At 38.2% G+C, this 18,286-nt stretch overlaps 1 protein-coding gene across 1 annotated transcript in view; it reads right to left on the reverse strand.

Moving 5' to 3' along the window:
* Positions 1-8,208: 8,208 nt before the first annotated feature.
* Positions 8,209-18,286, reverse strand: part of LOC139721095 (uncharacterized) — a 138,975-nt gene continuing 128,897 nt past the window's right edge. Inside the window, exons 12-13 of the mRNA XM_071632425.1 lie at positions 17,581-17,646; positions 8,209-16,759 (exon numbers count right to left, since the gene is read on the reverse strand). Of these exons, the coding sequence (XP_071488526.1) occupies positions 16,661-16,759; positions 17,581-17,646 (165 nt within the window). The 3' untranslated portion in view covers positions 8,209-16,660. The remainder of the gene's footprint in view (positions 16,760-17,580; positions 17,647-18,286) is intronic.

Here is an 18,286-nt window from a genome sequence, read left to right on the forward strand (position 1 = left end):
TATTTTCATATGTATTTTTCATTGTATAAAGGAACCAAAATTAAATCAATTCGTCTGGACTTACTGTTTTACTTCTGAGAACGGTTTCACGTCCGATCCTGGACGCTTCATCAGCTCGTCTGATTTGATGGCGGGAAGGCGTCGTTGCTAATTGGCGCAGACGCACTACCGACGTTATTGTTTGAAGTCAGTCGCCGATGAAGCGTCCAGGATCGGACGTGAAACCGTTCTCGGAAGTAAAACAGTAAGTCCAGATGAATTGATGGAATTTTGGTTCCTTTATTGATCGTTACCTGGATGAATCACAACTTACACCATTTGTTTTCATTGTATAATTTATTTTCATATGTATTTTTCATTTTACATGTCTTCTCTTTAAAAGATCTTAATCATCAAAGCCACTGATGGCTTGTGTCAAAGTGTGATTGTTTTAGATAATGTCCATTGGGAAATTACTTGGAGCTCCCCAAGTAACATGTGTTTTATATCACAAAGCAGGCAAGATCTGTGCCTCTAATGTGTGCAAAATGTGGCTCCTTGTGCTGTTTTATGAGGAAAGTACTTTTCGTTTGTTTGTTTTCTCGTTTATGATCTGTTACCTCACACATCTCTTGAAATAACCTGCAATCTGACCAGCACAAATCTCTGCATTGGACACTAGTGACTGGTGCTCACACAAATGGTCTCTGTAGCCAAGTTTGAGTCCAGCCTGCTGATATCTGTGAATGAGTGTAGACACTAGTGGTTGGTTTTTCACTTTGTTTCTTTGCCTGTTGAGGTAACATTCAACATGGCCCAAAAGTGGAAGATAATTTTCACATATACCAAGTGAAACTGTGCTTTGTCATGTAGTTTGTTTTTTCATGTCTAATGCAAAGGAATATACAGTCAACCTTGCTTAAGTCGACCTCGCATAAGTCGAATAATCGTCTAAGTCGAAGGTCTTTTCAAGTTCTCTTCTCTTTGTATTCTATTGATTTTAATCCCTCATAAGTCGAATTTTCTCTAAGTCGAAGCTATTTCTTAAGTCCAAATAGATTCGACTGAGGCAAGGTTGACTGTATCTTCTTTTTTTCAACACGTAAATAAGGGTTTTCTTTTTGATAGCACTACCTTAGCTGCATGGTAATTTGAAAATGCAAGAACTTGGAACAGATCCATGTGAGAAGGCAAAGACAAAGCAAAGAATGTTGATACATACACAGGGTGTGAAGGGTTCCAGTTCATGTCCTCTGATACAAGTTTGATTATCAGACAAAATCAATCTTAAGTTTCATACATTTGTGGGATGGTTACTGTTACAGAAATTCAGCCAACACCATAATGAAAGTAAAGTTTGGTAGTGAAACTACCTTCTTTTTTTTCCATGAAAATTCAACTCATCAGTATGTTCACTACTAACACCCTAACAAGCCAGCAAAGATGAATTTTCTAATCAAATGTGTGCTATGACTGTGGTATACATTTGTACTCTGCTTACACACATTGTGCTCATTCATCCAAATGTAGCTATGGTGTTCCTGTGAATTCAGGCTAGAAGGAGTGTGTTCTCAATGACGCAAACACTGATTAAAAGCAACATGGTAGTTATGACCATTTGTGTGAATGCTGGTCACATCTTGTGGGTTGGTAAATGCAATATTTTGTGATGGCAATCCGGTAGTTTTCATATTTCTTGCCAGAAAGTGTCTCTGGACACAAGTTACTATGATTTGCTTGTTTTACATCAATTGAATTCAATTCTTTAATGTTAATTTCCCATGTCCGCATTGAATTACCTTGATTATGTGTATCTTCATGCAATGTAATGACGAAATTGTCTCAAATGTGGCTATTTTTTCATGTGTATGTCAGAAAACAATTCCTGCAATGATTTTATTTATTTGGTGTTTTTTTTTTTGTGATGAGTTAAAACAAATGCAATGTAAGTGATGAAACGATAAAGCACAATACATAAGATACTATAAGATTCTGTGTATATACCTCTCGTGTACCAGGTGCGCCCTGACTTTCGGAGCTGGCAAGAAAAAAAATAATGAAAATTCCTAACAAAAATCTTGTGCATGTGTGCACACATGATGTAAATATGCTGAAAGCGTTCATGCCACATCCCACATAGTATTCCATCCCCCCAACCCCCTTTCCTTTTCTACTTTCATTGCCAAGAAGTGGTACTTTCATTGCTGAAAAGTGAAGGGTACTCATTAAGGTCAAACTTTTTATTTTTTCATAGGGATACTCTGCCTATGCCACTACAGATGCTATTATATATTGAATAGGAATATCTATGCTACCAATTATTTCAGTCGCATTTTCACAACAGCAGCCAGCAGAGTAATGGTAAAACAGTAGCACTGATAAAGTGAGATATGATATATATGAGTTCATATTGCTGAATGGTATTAAAATGCATTATAAAGTGTCAAATTAAATGTCTTTTCCATTTATTTTCACACAGGTACTACGTAGTCATATATGTAATTGTACGCTATTCTAGCAGTTTACTGACTTCATAAGACAGGGTTTACATACGACATACTTGGCAACCATTGCCAAGATTTTCTTGTACTTGTCTGTAAGATGCAACCCCAAATTTGGTATTTTCTGTTGTGACAAAAAGGGCACCGTATACACGGAACTCTACGCTTTAGTTGGCAATGGAACTTTTTGCTGCAGAGAAGGCAAGTTCATTTTGTTGCCCTGTTTTAAAGATATTTTTAAGAAGAAATGTTGAAGTTTGGGAACTGAGCAGTCTGATACTTTAAAGCAAAATCCGGAGTGCATTATGAAGTTTGTTTTGTTTTGTATTGTTTTAGAGAGATCCTTGATATTGCTGCATTGTTGATTTTAGATGAAGCATGAGTTTTTGTCTAACCGTTTTTCCCTAGATGGTCTTATGTCTAAGGTAGCAAAGGTATTTTCTCTTGGACAAGTTTACACTCATCAAGATCCTTGTAAAGGAGCTACAATGGTGTGACTTTTTATTATGCTAAATAGGAAATAAGATATCCCTTAGCCCTATTACATTAAAAAAACTAAACAAAACAAAACAAAGCAAAAAATACGCTTGGGAAAATGGTTTATGATGGTGGCTTTATTTTGAAAATTTTGAATTCTGCTTTGGAATAGCCTTGCATGTAAGATTGTCATGTTTGAGTTTGTGGCCTTTTTATCAACAACAATGCTACGTTGAGGTCAAGATGAATTACAGACTGCCTGCCATCATTTTGTAAAATCACTTATCAGGTATCACTGAATGATCAGAGATATCAAGGATCTGCAGAGATATTAAAGCTACTTTTTTCTCCCATTCTCTTTCACAAAAGAAAAGCGCCCACAAAACAGTGCTGTTTAGACTTGAAACCTTTCTTCAAATTTCCAATTGTGGTTGTCTGTCGTTCTTTCCGCGCCATCACTTTTATGAAGGCTTTTTAAAAACTGTTTAGATACATGGTTAGGCACAGTTCATCATTAAATGTGAGAGAGTGTTAATAATCAAAGATGTTTCTCGACAGATTGTCCAGCATAGTGCATGATAATGCAATATACTTTAAATCTTCACAACCCCAGAAATGAGAGACAATGTGAAATAAAGCAATAATAACTGTATATAAAATCTGATAGTGCATGATCACTAGTAGCCTTGTTCAGCAGCCCTTAAGCCGTCCAGTGAAAAAGGAATATATATATGTATAGGTCGTAGAAGTCACTAAATGTGTCACAGTGCTCATTTTAACTGTAAATTTGGTTCACATGCCTGGGCACAGAGAGAGGGAAGGTATGTCACATTTTCAAGAAAAGAGGAAAATGCGTCTGACATTTGACCACAGTAACAGCTTGTATCGTTACCAGTTGCTCAGCAATTCCAGTTTGTTAACAGTAAACTTACAGGGTGTATCCTGTGTTCATACCAATAAGAACATACTTGAAGAAACTTGTCATTAGAGTTGTTGATGTACAACATTATTGAACAAGGACAGTGAGTGTAAGAGTCAATATGCATTTTTACATAATGTTCTTATTTTTTCCTTGTGGTAATGATTTCTTTTACATTTGATTTTTTTTTTTTTTGGGGGGGGGGGTGATGGGTCTTTTTAGTTCTATCAGCTTACAGGTATTCACACATAAATAACCCTGAGAAGTTACATGGGAGCTTTTTCAGTTGGTATGTCCAGTATTTCTTGATAGTGTTATAAAGATAAAGCATTTGATGCTGTTCAAAGAGTTAAAAACAAAACAAAACCCACAAATATTAATTTCAGAACCACATGTGCAAAGTTACAGTGTATTGTTGTCATAAGGAAATATAATTGTAGTGATAACAGTACCACCATTGTGAATACAAAGCTTTTGTTTTCCTGGAATGTAGACAAATATTCTTTTTATCAGTACTTTGCAGTGATGATAGGAATTGATTTGTCTGGACATAATCAAAAGCGCCCTCTTTGGCTGCTATATCTTGTCAGATAGCTTTGTTGTCAGTATTGTCAGTGTAGATTGTTATTATCCCAGCTGGTTAATAAGTTTCTCGACTTGCCCACCCCTTCATCTAAGGACCATGGTTGTCCGTCTGTCGATGCAAAAGCTCAAGAAGTGACTTTTATGAGTCATAAAGTCATTCTGTCCGCATTCTGTTGACCAGATTAATCAAGTCATTTATACTTTGGCGAAATTTTACTGGAAGACCCTCGTTATTCCCCCTGTACACCGATGGTTCACCAAGCTATATTAGTGCTTCCATGACTTGCACAGTTGGCTATGTGCACAATGGGTTGGTTGCAGATTTACTATTATATAGCAGTTCATGGAGAACTCTCTCTTACACCAGTGTGAACACCCCAAGAAATTAACATCAATAGCTTTGTCAGGGATGTGTACACCATGTCATTTGTGTGTATAGTGCAATGTATGAAACATGCAAGTGCCTTGGGATTGTGAAGGTAGTGTCAGTGTTGGAAAGATGATACAGCTCAATGCTGGGTCTACATTCAAGTGTACTATTTCATGCTTTCTCTTAAAACATTGTATATCTTGAAATTTACCATGTGCTTGCTGCCAATGAATTACCAGGGTTTTATTGCATTTTTTCCCATTTATTAAGGAAAGAATTAGAGAAATGTATTGTTACATTCCTACTTGTAAGCCACTTTATGCATTTAACTTGTAGCATTGTACAGAGACTTGTATTATCTGGCATAGAATAAACTAAATTCTTTGAAAGAACACAACCATTGTTGATTTGTGTGTTATGTATGTAGTTGTGGATCTATATATATCATTCAACATTTATGAGGTCAGAATTGCATTTCATTTTTGTTCCTCTATTTTTAAATTTTTGTCCCCGCCGAACGAGTTCGAGCAGGGGACTATGAAACGGGCTCCGTACGTGTGTGTGTCCGTGTGTCCGTCCGTCCGTGTGTCCGTCCGTGTGTCCGTGTGTGCGTCCGTGTGTGATCAAAATCTTCAATTTGCTACTTCTCTGTCATTTATGAGCCAATTTTGATTCTGTTTGCTTTATATGATAGCACTACATGGGAGCTTTGAAACTTCTACACAGAATTTCAGTCGTGACCTTTGACCTTGACCTTTGACCTATATTGTACATTTTGCTACAAAATGCTACTCCTTCGCCATTTCTAACCCGATTTCGATTCCGTTTGCTTTATATGATGGCACTAGGTGAGGGCTTCAAAACTTCTACACGGAATTTTGACCTTTGACTTCTTTGACCTTTGACCTTGATTTTTGACCTATATTGTACATTTTGCTACAAAATGCTACTCCTTCGCCATTTCTAACCCGATTTCGATTCCGTTTGCTTTATGTGATGGCACTAGGTGAGGGCTTCAAAACTTCTACACAGAATTTTGACCTTTGCCTTCTTTGACCTTTGACCTTGATTTTGACCTATATTGTACATTTTGCTACAAAATGCTACTCCTTCGCCATTTCTAACCCGATTTCGATTCCGTTTGCTTTATGTGATGGCACTAGGTGAGGGCTTCAAAACTTCTACACAGAATTTTGACCTTTGCCTTCTTTGACCTTTGACCTTGATTTTTTACCTATATTGTACATTTTGCTACAAAATGCTACTCCTTCGCCATTTCTAACCTGATTTCGATTCCGTTTGCTTTATGTGATGGCACTAGGTGAGGGCTTCAAAACTTCTACACAGAATTTTGACCTTTGCCTTCTTTGACCTTTGACCTTGATTTTTGACCTATATTGTACATTTTGCTACAAAATGCTACTCCTTCGCCATTTCTAACCTGATTTCGATTCCGTTTGCTTTATGTGATGGCACTAGGTGAGGGCTTCAAAACTTCTACACAGAATTTTGACCTTTGCCTTCTTTGACCTTTGACCTTGATTTTTGACCTGTATTGTACATTGGCTACAAAATGCTACTCCTTCGCCATTTCTAACCCGATTTCGATTCCGTTTGCTTTATGTGATGGCACTAGGTGAGGGCTTCAAAACTTCTACACAGAATTTTGACCTTTGCCTTCTTTGACCTTTGACCTTGATTTTTGACCTGTATTGTACATTGGCTACAAAATGCTACTCCTTCGCCATTTCTAACCCGATTTCGATTCCGTTTGCTTTATGTGATGGCACTAGGTGAGGGCTTCAAAACTTTACACAGAATTTTGACCTTTGCCTTCTTTGACCTTTGACCTTGATTTTTGACCTGTATTGTACATTGGCTATAAAATGCTACTCCACCATTTCTAACCCGATTTCGATTCCGTTTGCTTTATGTGATGGCACTAGGTGAGGGCTTCAAAACTTTTACACAGAATTTTGACCTTTGACTTCTTTGACCTTTGACCTTGATTTTTTTTACCTATATTGCACATTTTGCTACAAAATGCTACTTCCGGCGGGGACATATATTACGCACCGCGTAATTTCTACTTTTCCTTGTTTTTTCAGATTTTGTTTCACACACATAATCATACCATATCTGTTGTGTGTTAGATATTTTGAATGTGTATTATATATTGTATATGTTCAGATATGATATGTAAGACAATCACTAAGCTTTTTTTTTTTTTTTGTCCTTTTCTCTTCATTTTTTTATACATGTTACACTTTATAGCTACATTGTAGTTTTCCCTACAAGCTATCCAGTTGGGGTCATCCCAGGAGCCCGACACCCACGAGTCATAAGGTCCATGAGCGCAACAGTAAGAAAAAAGGTCCATGAGTCATAGGCATAAGGCCCATGAGTCCGATGCTATCAAAAAAAAAAAAAAAAAAAAAAGACCCACGAGACTGACACTGCATACATTAACCCGTTGAAGACGAGTCCCCGAGTGTACTCGGGCAGTTGTCTATGGGAAATGCGTGTTGTAGCAAAATCAGCCCATCCTCAACGGGTTCATTCCTGTGATATAATGTCAGTCTCCTGGGCCTTTCTTGCCTACTGTCATACTTATGGGGCTTATTTGCCAGGTGTCGAACTGGTGGACCGTATAAATCGGCCTATTTGACGTGATGTTGAGCTCATGGGCCTGTTCACTTAGTGTCTACAATGTCACTCATGGGCTCTATGACTCATAGGTGTCAGACTCATGATGTGCACCCATCCAGTTTACCTGTTTTCATTATTTGTTACAGCTCTATACTCGGAATCCAGTTTGCATGCATTTGTTATTGCTATGTCAGGCATGCTTACTCTGATGTCAGATATAGCCTTTGTTGTAAAATTATTGATATAAATTTGAATGTCTTGGAAGTAGGTCTATTGATCATGGCAATCCTCCGTCTTATAACATAATTGTTCATGAAAACACATGGATTCCTTATCACAATAAAAACACAATAGATCTAGGATGTATGAATTTCAATACATTATTAAGGTAGATGACCAAGTTTCATTTTACAAGTCATGGACATGTCAACCAAGTTGTAGCTAGTTTCTTGCAATAGTCTTGATTATAGGGCAAAGTTTGCTTACATTGTGAAAAATTATGATGAAATGAGATACAGGTATTTCTATTATAACCCATGATAAACTACACTCCCACACTTCAACCAAACCTTGGCAGTTTTGGGGTCATTATTGGGCAAACTTCTGATTCAAGTTGAAGAGATGATATTTTCATTCAAACCCAAAACTAAACAAACTTTTACAAGTACAACATCAGACACAGAAAAACAACACAAAGTACATGAGACACAGGTTATTTTTAGTGCAACATTTATTTCTCATTGACAAGTAATGTACATACATTATGAAGAACACTTAACCGCCACAGAATGTAAAACACGACTGTCTGAAAAGTATTGTTATTTGAAATTTGAAATGGCATACAGATAAACACTGTGCTGTCTATGTTTCTTTAGGACAATACCGTCACAATTACTTCATCTGGAATATTGTACCTGGATGAGATTTTCTCTTGGGTTTGTTTGTTTTTCCCCCTTCAAAGTCAATTTCCACCCCTGCAATTCTGGGTTCTTGCCATAGTACAGAAACTGGTCTCCCGACACATGTTCAGCAGTGCCATGTGACTGGTAAAATCTGAAATGGTTCTATCTAGTCTAGATGTTATCTAGTTGTGCATACTGCTGCTTCATTTGTGCATTTTATGCTAGAATTGTATTCTGCTCAGTCCATATACACACAAGTATAAATATAAATGTGCATTCTGTGTATACATTATAATTTTGGTACGATTCTCGATTGTTCTAAACTACAGCTATACGACATCTACTCAAGGCATACAAGGAAATTACATTGCACTGAGGGAATCTTCAAATATAGTTTCGTTGCCTCTTAGTCTGTGCTTCACTATACGCTCTACAATCTGTGTGTGTGGCTGATAGCAAATACCATAACTAGTAAGGGTAGATTATGGGTACATTTACTGTAAAACATCAAATTTTCGTCCTCTGTCAAAATGTCTACTTCCAGCGCAAGTAACCAAATGTGCCTTCTGCTAAAAAATACTTCATTCTCGATTTGTCTGCATGCTATCTATTCCGCCAGGTCTTCTTGTGAAATGTCTTGTAAACTGCAGTGAAATTTCTGTGTGAAATCCTTCTGTGCACCAGTGCAATGTAATTAAACTGATTTACGGTGAAATTCATTAGCTTACTCACAATCAATACATACTAGAGAGACCTTGGATATGGATATACTATAGTGTAAGCACAGAAACCATTTTTTTTTTTTTTAAGGAGTTCAAAACCCACCATTCTTTCCATCAACCCCCCTCCCCCATTCATTGAACACAGGGTAGAAAGCAGAATACCATGGTACTCACATTTCACACAAAGCCTTTTATAGTTTGCATCTACAGCTTGGACTAGAACTGAAATACATAGCATTCTACTGTAAAGCTGTTGAGCTTTTCACAAGGACATGTACCTATGGCAAGAACCATTCATTTTAGCAAAATAACTTCAGAAGTTAACTACACTGAGAGATTGGATTTCAAGAAAGGGAATATCCATTCACTCACTACTAGAATTTTTTTCCCTCTGTACTCATCAACTTCCATTTGGAGATGTAACATAAAATATGGAAACGTGCCATCGTGACTTCAGTGTCACAGACATAGATAACGGGTATTGCCTCATTGTAGAATAGTCCTGGTAAATCCAAGTCTGATATTTTCTGGGTATGACTGTCATGTTCACACTATGTTGAAACACGTGGGTGGGAACTTTATGATGGATGTGACAGTGGGAACACACCAGAGCAGATAGTCAAAAGTGATAACCAATCTAGGTTGACCTGTCATGACCATCTTGCACTGTTGCAACAACAAAAAAAAAAAAATCACCATGTTGAAAAAGACAGATTGCAGATGAAGGAACTTGCCTTTTACTGACAGCAGGTACTACAGCATCAAAATGTTGGGTGCTTTAAATTCATTGTTATTCTGTTTCTGTTTTTGTTTTTTTGTTTTTTTTTTCACTTTCCACACAATGAGAAATATCATTTGGTCAAAAAAAAAATGAAAACAGTAAGGGTGGTTAGACGCATTCCCAAAACACACATGGGCACACACACACACACACACATACACACACACGCAAGTAAATTTTGACTTCTAAACACACTCCTGATGCACATTTATGTTGAAAAAAGGAATAAAAAGAACACTAGATTTTACATGTTATAATGAAGTAAACAGATGAGAAAGTTTTCTTTCCGTTAAAATTTGCGGATTGAAATGCACACCAATCTGTATCTACATGTTTCGATGCAATTTATAGAAGCTATGCTCGGTCAACATCCACAGTGATTACAAGCACTTGATGATCCTAAGATAGAAAAGAACTATGTCGGAGCAGTCAATGTTTACTTCTGCTTCTTTAGAATGACTTCACCATCACAGATTTAGACCAGCAACAATTTGTGAAAGTTTGAAATTGTGTTGCCAGTGAAATTATTTTTTTTCTAACACTTGGCAACTTGTCTACTCACAACTGACCTCTAAAAAGAAATGTTAAAAGAAACAATCACACCAAGAACTCCCCCCCCCCCCAAAAAAAAAAAAATGCCTTCAACCATTCCTTTTCTTATATACATTATATTTTTCGAGGATTTTTGACAGGGAGTGGAATGGATATGATGACAGCCATCAGTGCAACCTTCCTATGTGACCCCGGAGGGTCAGCTACTCCTTCCTTTCCATACAGTCCTCAACTTTTTTGAGTCCCCCTTTTTCTTTCATTCTGTACAAAAATAAATCTTTCAAACTGAAAAATCATGACACGAGGGCACAATAACACACTCGTAGTTTTAAGTGAGGGGAAAATGAAACTGTAGATACAAACACACACACAAACACATTGCTATTATATGTACTGTATATCCAAGAGAAATGTTTATGTGTTGCAGTTGCTGCTTAACGAAATAGAGCCAAAATGTGATATAATGTCCTATTCTTAAATAATGGCAATGCAATCACTGAGAATGCACAGTTTGAGGTTCTTGACAACCGATCAGGATTTGGCAAGATCCGCACTGTCCCAAAGATGGGCTCTGAAACATATCCGACACAAATGTGCCAAGAAATGATGCCATAAAACATATGGTCTTGCATTTCTGATATTGTTTTTTTTTTTTCTTGTTTCCAGGACATAATCATGCAAATGTTTATCCTTGAATTTTAAGATTTAACTGATAACCCAACAATTGGGAGACATCTGTCAAAAGCTATGTAAAACTAAGTGGGTATTGTGCGACATTTAAATCCTTTGTTTTACTGCAAGACCTAAAGCTGTGACAGTTGATTCATTGTCAAGATTTTGGTCACAGCTGCCTATTCTTTTCATGAACAGTTGCACAAATTTCGCCTTGTATGCAGCTTTCCATTTGTGAAACAAAACCATCGCTTCTGATGTGTAAAATGGTTATCATCGTTTCGATCAAAGTAATTCAAGAAATTGCACATCAATACCTGCAAGTAGTGCACACCACTGACCCCTTTTTGTTCTGTTGCCATGACAACATTCCTTTTTTTTTAAAAGAACTGGCACACCGTCTGTGACGTGATGTTGATGGGGTGGTGTGTCTTTACTTTCCAATCTTGGCCTGCCCCTAGCACACAACAGCAACTGAAGATAGCACAATAAACAAAACAGTTAGCTATGGTACACAAAACATACAATAAAACCCACATATTTTTTTTTTCTGTTGATAAAACACTCTCAGATGCATAAATCTTAAAATATTCTCCATATTCTTTTGGCAGTTATGTCTACAAGATATTCTACAAAATAAAACAAAATGCATTGCAAAGGAAGCATAGTCGATTCGATATTGTCCACCTTCAACATAATGAACATATAACATAAGAATACACTGCAATATATATATATGATGATTTCCAACCATACATATCCTGATGCATACAGAAAATTATAAACTCTCATATTTAGCTATCTCTTGTGCTGGGTAATGTCACTTACATTAACTAGAACTAACTCCATTATGTGTTACACAGAATAGATTTTCTCAATCTACACTTACTGCAGCAACATAAGATAACATATTTTCAGCCTATAGATACACATCATAATGATCGCGAAAATGAATACATCATACTGAAACTCGGGAGCAAAGACTGACTACCCTTGCAACCACAAACGCATACCGGGTAATGCTTTTTTCACATAGAATATATCACAATCTACTGGCAAATGATAGCCCTGTGCTGAACCACATGTCGTGCAAACATACGCATGGATTGGCCAAGCTTTGCTGTGGGCTCGCAAGCGCCTATGTGCTGGTCATAGAACAAGTGACCTAAGGAACAGTTGCCCATGTCTGCATTTCAAGCCATCCAATTACAATTGCCTTGGCAACGAGACCACTCGCTCTGGCGCCCTCTATCTTCATCCGTCAAAGTTTCTCTTTCAAATCTACAGATTTTATCAAAATAAAGTTCTTTACAACTAAACCACAAACTCAATTTCAAATGAAACACAAAATACTGAAAGATTATTCTCTGTACACACAAAAAAAGTATTACTGTCATAGAATTTCAGAGTTAATACGATAAAGTCTAATTCAGATTCACTTGATTGCTCAATCAAAAATATCTGTACAAAAACACAAACACTAGTTCCTACTGAAAGAAGATGGCTACTAGTGAAGTGCACATTGAACTAGAGTATATTGGATATACTATGCCTCTACAGATACACAACATGGTAGCATGACAGTTTGTCCAATCTTTTTTTAGAGCCAGTAACTGAAATTTGTGGTATTTTGGGAACAATGATACCAGAAATTGTCATTGATTGTACACAGATGATCTCCAAGTGACACACAATATATCTTACAAATGTTATATACACACAACATACATGAGAGTTATTTATGTACAAGAAACCAACCGGTTAAACTATCAGCTAACGTCACCAGCCATCAGCAAAATCTCTGCTCATCGCGGTAGGCCCTGCACTCGTGCCAGCAACTTGAGCGGCCTACATTGCACGGGGATCTGGCTCGAGAGGGCGCACTGTGCCTTGGCTACACAGGCTCACCCCAATTCTGTATGTACAGTTCAACTTCTCACACTTGAGTCACACTAGAGGAGGCCTTCTACCCTCCCCTCATCCCACAAACTCCAGGAGGCTGGTCCAATGAGTCCATTCACTCGTGCCCTCCAAAAGATGCGGGGACCACTTTCTCTCCCGGCCAACATGTCTTCCACCGTCTCCCATTGGTTGTGCTGGTATCACACTGATCCAGACTATTAAGTGTGAAATCCTCTATGTTCAGGTTCCCTGCCCTCATCTCCAACACTGCATCTAGTGTCCAAATAGTGGTCAAAGTTTGTAGGGGACCCAATCACCCTTCCTGCATTGGACATGTTTCTTTGCATGGTGACATACCAACCAGTGAAATCACCTCAGTCCTTGGCTTCAACATCCCATTTGCCCTTTAAGGTTGCCACATGCATTTTCTAACTCCCCATTCCCCATCTTTCATTTCAAACAATGAACATAAAAACATATCATAAATCTGACAGAACTGATTTCTGCAGAGGAAACCAAATCTCTATATATCATTTGCAGGGTGCTGACAATAGGCGATATTCAATGGGGTTTGTGGAAAACCCAATTCGTTCACTGACTTCCAAGGTCAATACAAATAGGGCATAAATGGCTAACTCTCTGAACTTCGATCCTCTGGTCCACAGGCTGTTTATCATTCGAGGAAAAAAAAAATAGAGGAGGCAATACTATGTAACCATGGAGATATGAATCCAGTATAATTCCACGAAGAAATCACATCTATTTGTTATCTATCAGAATCTGTGGTCACCAACACATTAAGTTGCTGGAAGAAAACATGTTAGCCCTGTATCACACAACTTTTCATTTGGCAAATAGGAGCAGAGAGAAAACTGGCAAAGTTAAGAGTAAGAATACACATAATATTTCAAGTTCTATGATGATGTACATAATCATATTTTGTTTGCTATATCTCCACAATATATAGAATTTGTAAAACATCTTCTAGTTTCTTTGCAATAAGCAATATGCATCTTGAACACCTAAAACACGTATATAATACTACTTCCACACCACAACGTCAATCCATAGCACATACACAAGAATGTTGACCTTTAAAAAAACAAAACCCAAAACAGCCAAACACAGCTTGTCTGGCATCAAGACTAGCTACTCTATTACGCTGGAATGATTAAATGCACAACATCTGTGTGAATCATACATATCCTCTGCATGCTGGGCACTGATGATCAGAGCTTAGATTACAGACTACATTTGATGAAGAAGCATCTCTACCGAATATGTGGCACTGCCGCTACAGGAAGCCGACGCTCTGCAGAGCGAGAGAGCTCCACGCGCCAGCTGTCGACCGCTACACTGACATTGAGAACTTGCAAGCTGACTTGAGGGGTGAGAGAAAACAAGGCATTTGCGGTCATGAAAATTCCCAGCTGCTCATACTTGACTCTCCTCTCAGGCAGCTGATACAATGCTGACATTCCTCTGCCCTTCACAGAGCTCCACAGCTGAGTTGCAATCATTCCGAAACATCGAGATGAAAAAGAAGAAGAAAAAAGGTGACGATTGTCCCACTCATTCCTAGTCAAGATTTACGATTCCATTCCATTCAGGATGCGAGTTTGATCTCATCTGCAAAGGTGGGACATTGTCGTCCAGCCTTCCGGCACAACTCACACATCATCTGTGTCATCTGCCACTCTGTCTGTTGCCATGGAAACACAAAAAGTGATCCCCCGTCTGACGGAACCAATGTTAAGTCTTGTAGATCAAAACTCATCTATGCTCCTCCCTGTGCAATGTCTCTCAATTCAAAACACCCTAAAACCACGGCGAAGTGACCTGGATAACGAATTCTCTGCGTCCATTCTCCCTGTGTAACACACCCCTAGGACTACTCACTCTTTGCTTTGGTGCTTTCCGATCCCTCGGTTCTCCATCTTCTTTTTGTTTCATCCAGAAACTCTCAGATCTCTGTGTTGGGATGGACTTGGACATCATGGTGAATGTAAGTAATTTACAAACCTATCTTGACTAGAATATTGCGCCTCAAGAGTGAAAGCTATATAGTTTCTTGAGTAATATGATTTCACAACACCACTTTAAACAGTTTTCTACATACACACACAAGCACACAGTGGGCATATTGGTCAAGCGTATAATCCATATAAAGGGCACGATCACAGAGCTATGCATGTATTCTATTCTTCTAGCTAGACACTACATAATCACCATAGGTTTGTATTGTTTAGAATGCCACCAGATCCACATAACACTATATTCTGACATTGAGATATGACCTTTCCATTATATGATTTCTTTTGAAGAATAGTCCAAACTGGTTAACAATTAAGCTGGTTACATGAATATATGTATGTTACAGAAGATACACAATCAGACATTTTGAATGTCCTTCATGACTACACAATGGTCAAATGTGAATAGAAATGAACACACAGCAACATTTTCATCATCACCGCAAGAGTAATGAACATCAAAGAGTCTCAGGTTTATAATTCCTTCTGTGAAGGTCGTCTCCAAACAGACAGACAAACGAGACGGACAAACAGACACACAATGCTTGCACTGACTCCGACAGGAACAGCTCACACAACATGACTGGCAGAATGGGCCGGTCTCCCCCTTCCACGCCATGATACCTATGTACAATATGTGCCCATGACAGTGCCTTGTGGGTGAGATGTGAGCCCTCCTCAAAATGTAACGGGCAAATCGAGTGAAACTCTCAGATTGATTGTGAGAAAGATGGGAGCTCTTGGCAGAGTCTCGCAGAATTCATGAAATTACCCATTTTTTGTAGTGAATGAAGAAGCAGACAAATGGTAACCATCTTAATCTACATATGCATGATTTTTTTTTTTCATATTTTTCTGTTTTTGTTTTACAATGACACATTTTCGCCACCTACATGTATGCATTGTAACATTGCTCCTCTTATACTGCATGCAACATCAAAAAGAGTTGTCTATCCGCATTCGAGCAATGATTTCTTCATGATTAAGATGACCATTTGGTTGCGATGTAACATACAGAACTCCTCACATATTTGCCGATTTGTTTTGGAAAATTTCTTGACTGCCACTACATTTTCTTGAGTGTTTTTGCTTTATTTTTGTGTGTTTCTTTCCCAGAAATAAAGCAACAATAGTCCTTTAAGAATCATGTGATCACAGAGATAGACACATGACTGTACAAGAGAGTAGAATGCCATCATGACAAAGCTGGACGTCATGCCACACAATCAGACAGCACACAATCTTTTGATAGAACAACAATGTCATGACAGATAGATCCTTTACAAGCTTACTCATAAGAATGTATAACCAACGTTCAAACAGTCAGCATTAATACATTGCAGCGTCTTTCGTCGTTGACATATCATTCGTTTGTTTGTTTTTTTTTTTCTCTCTTTTTACTGCACAGGCAATACATGTCAGTCATAGTATTCTTGAGAAATATAAACATATCATACGTAATGTTCCTCTCAGGAGCATCTTAAAGCCTTTTTGAATTATGTCTATTTTTTATTTTTTTTGTAATCTCTCCGAAGCACCAACTGTACACAACAATGAAGCTTTGCCAGTGTGAGCGATCACTATACTGCGTCTTCTCCCAGTGGTCGCTAGGCAACCTAGACAGCACTGATAGGGGCCTCCTTTCCCTGTAACCTCATGGTGTGGATCCTGGTGAAGAGGGATTGGATTCCGGTCTTCAACGCACAGCCCCATGTCTGCAGGAAAATACATGGATATAAATCAGTCGACACTTTGTACCAACCTGCTCACCAGCAGTCTCCTACACACAGGACTTGCCATCCCATTAGTTCAGCTTATTATGTATATAAATGGCTTCCAATCAATCTTTGTAAAGGACCTTGGAAAGAAAGACCATGGGCCCGTTGCATAAAACTTACTGTTGAATTTCAATGGTAACTACCATCAAAATTAGGCATCACAGCCAATCAGCATCAAGGATTACAAAATCTACCGCTGATTTGAAGACTTACCACTAGAAAGGAGCGGTAAGTCCAGCGATAAGGGTTTTATGCAACAGGGCCCATATCATGCAAATCCTTAAACCTGCAAATTCCTCCAGAGAAAAAAATATGCTTTGTCTGCAGGGTTTAATGATGAGATACAGTCTGAAAATACCACTGGTAGAGTTTGGAAATTCTTCCACATTCCTCACTCATCTTTTTCATGGAAAAAAATGTCTCTGAGTCATTGCTAACTCTCTCACAAACCAAAGAAAGTTACGAGATAGGCATGTCCATGTGCAACCACAAGACATGTTTTTTTTTTCACTCAGATGAAGTCAATGTTGCATCTAAAGTGCTTGAAAATCAAGATTGAACTAATCCTCACGCAGAAGGCATGAATGAATTCTGCATTTATACAAAATTTTACTACAGTGTCTCATCACAATGTTGTTGACATCATCATACTCACAAAGCCAGCTTTGATTCTGACATAAATGGACCACTACATTACTCTGATGAACCTGGAAGAGCATACGATACCATGAAATCGATAGGATATGACTCTTGATTACCTTGCCGTCGGCAGAGTTGATCTGGGAGCCTTTGGGATGGGCATCCAAACACTTTTGATACCGCAGCTGAAATGACATACAGAGATTGAGGCATAAAGACAGTATTACAACATAAGCAGCAGAACTTGTCCCTTTCCCTGGCATGTTCCTTTATTTCAGAAACAGTGATCAACCAATCCTAGGCTCCTCCTACCACTACTCTTCACATACCAAGGTATTTGTAAAATTCAAAATACACCACCATTCCACTTTATTAGACAGAATGGCCTACACTTTGATGCACTTCAAAACACACAATCAAGTGATATGCTCTCTTCTACCAGAGTTTAGTTTCTGAAACACTTGTCAAACTGTTGGCCCCCATAACTGCTTCCTCATCTCCCCTCCAAGGATACTACTTGTACTACTCTTTAATGGCTTCACACTGCAGTATTTTGGATATTAGACATCAAAGCCCAGATGGAGAGATGAAGTACTGTCCGAATAAGCCATTCATGCTCTTGACCAGGTAATTGTACTTTGGATTGGTCCTCAAAGGATTAAAGTTTGATGAGCCCACTTCTAGGCCAGGAATTATGATGTAGACTCAGGTTGGTGTGTACCTGAGAATTTTTCAAGGGTCAGACGTATGCAGGAAACCATGGCAACCATCACACCATAGGGAGAGGAGTTGTTTGTGCTCACACTCCGACCGTTTTACTCTACC

The sequence above is a fragment of the Diadema antillarum genome, unplaced genomic scaffold, assembly GCF_040938485.1.
Source record: "Diadema antillarum isolate AM-2024a unplaced genomic scaffold, OU_Dant_1.0 scf00000138, whole genome shotgun sequence".
Taxonomy (NCBI): Eukaryota; Metazoa; Echinodermata; class Echinoidea; order Diadematoida; family Diadematidae; genus Diadema; species Diadema antillarum.